This window comes from Austrofundulus limnaeus, unplaced genomic scaffold (assembly GCF_001266775.1).
Source record: "Austrofundulus limnaeus strain Quisiro unplaced genomic scaffold, Austrofundulus_limnaeus-1.0 Scaffold1249, whole genome shotgun sequence".
In the NCBI taxonomy this organism is placed as follows: domain Eukaryota; kingdom Metazoa; phylum Chordata; class Actinopteri; order Cyprinodontiformes; family Rivulidae; genus Austrofundulus; species Austrofundulus limnaeus.
This window is the reverse complement of record NW_013953651.1, coordinates 27863-30258: the sequence shown is the minus strand read 5'-3', so window position 1 is coordinate 30258 and position 2396 is coordinate 27863. Positions and strand designations below refer to the sequence as shown.

The window sequence follows — 2396 nt, the reverse complement described above, 5'->3', positions numbered from 1 at the left end:
GGTGAATGCCACAAATTCTCCTAAATCACTCGTACGCACAACTTAAGAACAAATCTGTGCGTACGAACGGTTCTTGCATGAGGCCCATTGTTCTACATCATTTCCTCATCATTATTTCCTCTCCGCTCCGGAAAAAAAAAACACGCTGTTGCTCGTAACTTTCCACTACACTCTGCACCAAGCGCCTTTGGAGGAGGGTAAACAAAGAGGTTGTTTTGTGGGCTTACTGCCACTGGTCACATGCTATTACTGTAAAACCCCATATATCAGTGAAAAGCCCAGATTCTTGGCTTTCAGGAACTATTGGAATTTTTCAGATTGCACAAACGGTCGAGAGCTTACGGTGTTTTAAAAAAAAGGATGACAAAATAAGAAATAAGAAATGAGAGGGTTAATCACCCTAATATTAGGCTTTTCTCCAGTGATATTTCCATATCTCACAGAATGTGTTGGAGTTGGCTTGGAGTAAGTTTAGTCTAGGACAGTTAGCTACTACCACATCAAATTTTAGATATTCTTTTGTAAAAGTCTAAAAGTTACAGGTACTGTTGGTCTACAAAAAGGTCAATTAGTTTGGGTAGCCTCTTTGAACCAGGGGGAGACTACATGTTAGTTATAGATGAACATTTAATGCATTTTTAAGGTTTTCAATGAAATCTGTCCAGTAATTTGTGAGATAATTTGCCAGTAGGCTGACAGAGAAACACATATACACAGCCAATGACATAATGACCTGCCTGTCATGGCATTGAGAATTAAGATTACATGTGACTTACTTGGTCTTGTACAGGTGCATGATACCATGAACAATTTCCACTGAGGGGTTCCCACTGAAGAAGGAGATCTGGTCAGGAAGCTGCTTGGAGGGAGAGTCCGGACCACTTTCTGCTTCCTGTGAAGTCTCTGCCTCAGTTCGAGCATCCTGAAAAGCGCTGGGCATCTCATTACCACCTGTTAATTTAATTAAAAAAGAAGAAGAAAAAGGCAGAAAACTGTTATAGAAGTTTGTTTCTTTTTATTTTATGAAAACACTTATGCTGCGTTCAGACCGAATGCGTTTCGTGCATTAAATATGTAAGTTGGACACTTGGGCATTTTGAGGTCAGACACTCATCAAAATCACTATAGATGTCCACTCGACCAAACATTTTGACTCCCAAAACAGAAACATAAAGCTAATAGGTGGGAAATCAATATCGGAGGTTAAAGTTACTGTGACATGCATGTTCTTCAAATACAAAAAAGTCAAAGAAAACATTTTTATTTGTAAGGAACTTGGCATAAGACACACAATTTTGCTCATTTTGTCTCATAACTGGCATAGTTTCTTTTGGACTTGGCTCAGCCAAAGTTAAACAGGAAGTGACATCAAAGGGGAACTCTAAGAAAATGAACTCTCTGGCCTTTGTTTATCCATCCATTATCTATACTAGGGTTGGGCAATATTGGCAAAAAATATTAATCACGATTACTTGTTGTATTTAGTTGATAACGATTAATTTGACGATTAACCCCCTGGAGTCCCGGGACACCCTTATGTCCTGGTCACATGACCAATTTAGTGGGAAAGATTTGCTCTTCATAAAAATCTGTTTCAAATAGTGTCAAAATTACAGACTTCAGGCCATATATCATATTTTAAATTGTGTTGATAGATAAATAAATTACAGAACTTTTTTTTAATGTTTATCATATTTGAAGCAGAGAGGAGCACCAAACAGACTGACTGGAGAAAACTTCAGTCCATCTGCCTGGTGGCATTAATCGTATTAATCGTCAAGCGCTAAAAAATAATCTGTTTTTATGACGATTAATTGCACACGATACGATTATGCCCAATCCTAATCTATACCCATTTCTTCCTTTCAGGGTCATGGGGGTCACTGGTGCTCATATCCAGCTGTCACAGTGTGAGGAGTGGGGTACAGCCTGGACAGGTCACAAGTCCATCACAGGGACACATAGAGACAAACGAGACAAACAAGATCAACAATCTTGAAATTGTCAATCAAGAAATGTACAGCACCTTGTGAATATATTTCTGTGAAAGGCGCTTTATAAATAAAACTTTACTTACTTACTTAAATGCATTCATATTTATTACAAACATTTGATGTCACAGGCACTTTAATATCGGCCTAGTTTTACTTATTGGACGGATACCAATATTCAAAAAAATTACTATCGGCCGATACTGATGTTAGTGCTGATATATTGTGCTACCCGAGTTCTCAACATTCAAAACAGTAACCACAGTCATTTGTTCACTCAAAATTAGGGCTGTGTATTGGCAAGAATTTGGCGATACGATACATATCATAACAGAGGGGTCACGATACGATATATCCCGATATATCCCGATATATTTCGATACTGTAAACAAGGCGATATATTGC

The 2396-nt window shown here is 38.1% G+C and overlaps 1 protein-coding gene across 1 annotated transcript in view; it reads right to left on the bottom strand.

Annotated features, from left to right (window-relative positions):
- The window catches only part of brap (BRCA1 associated protein), a 33649-nt gene that overhangs the window by 27171 nt on the left and 4082 nt on the right, over window positions 1-2396 (bottom strand). The window contains exon 3 of the mRNA XM_014031423.1: window positions 777-951. Within this exon, the coding sequence (XP_013886877.1) occupies window positions 777-951 (175 nt within the window). The remainder of the gene's footprint in view (window positions 1-776; window positions 952-2396) is intronic.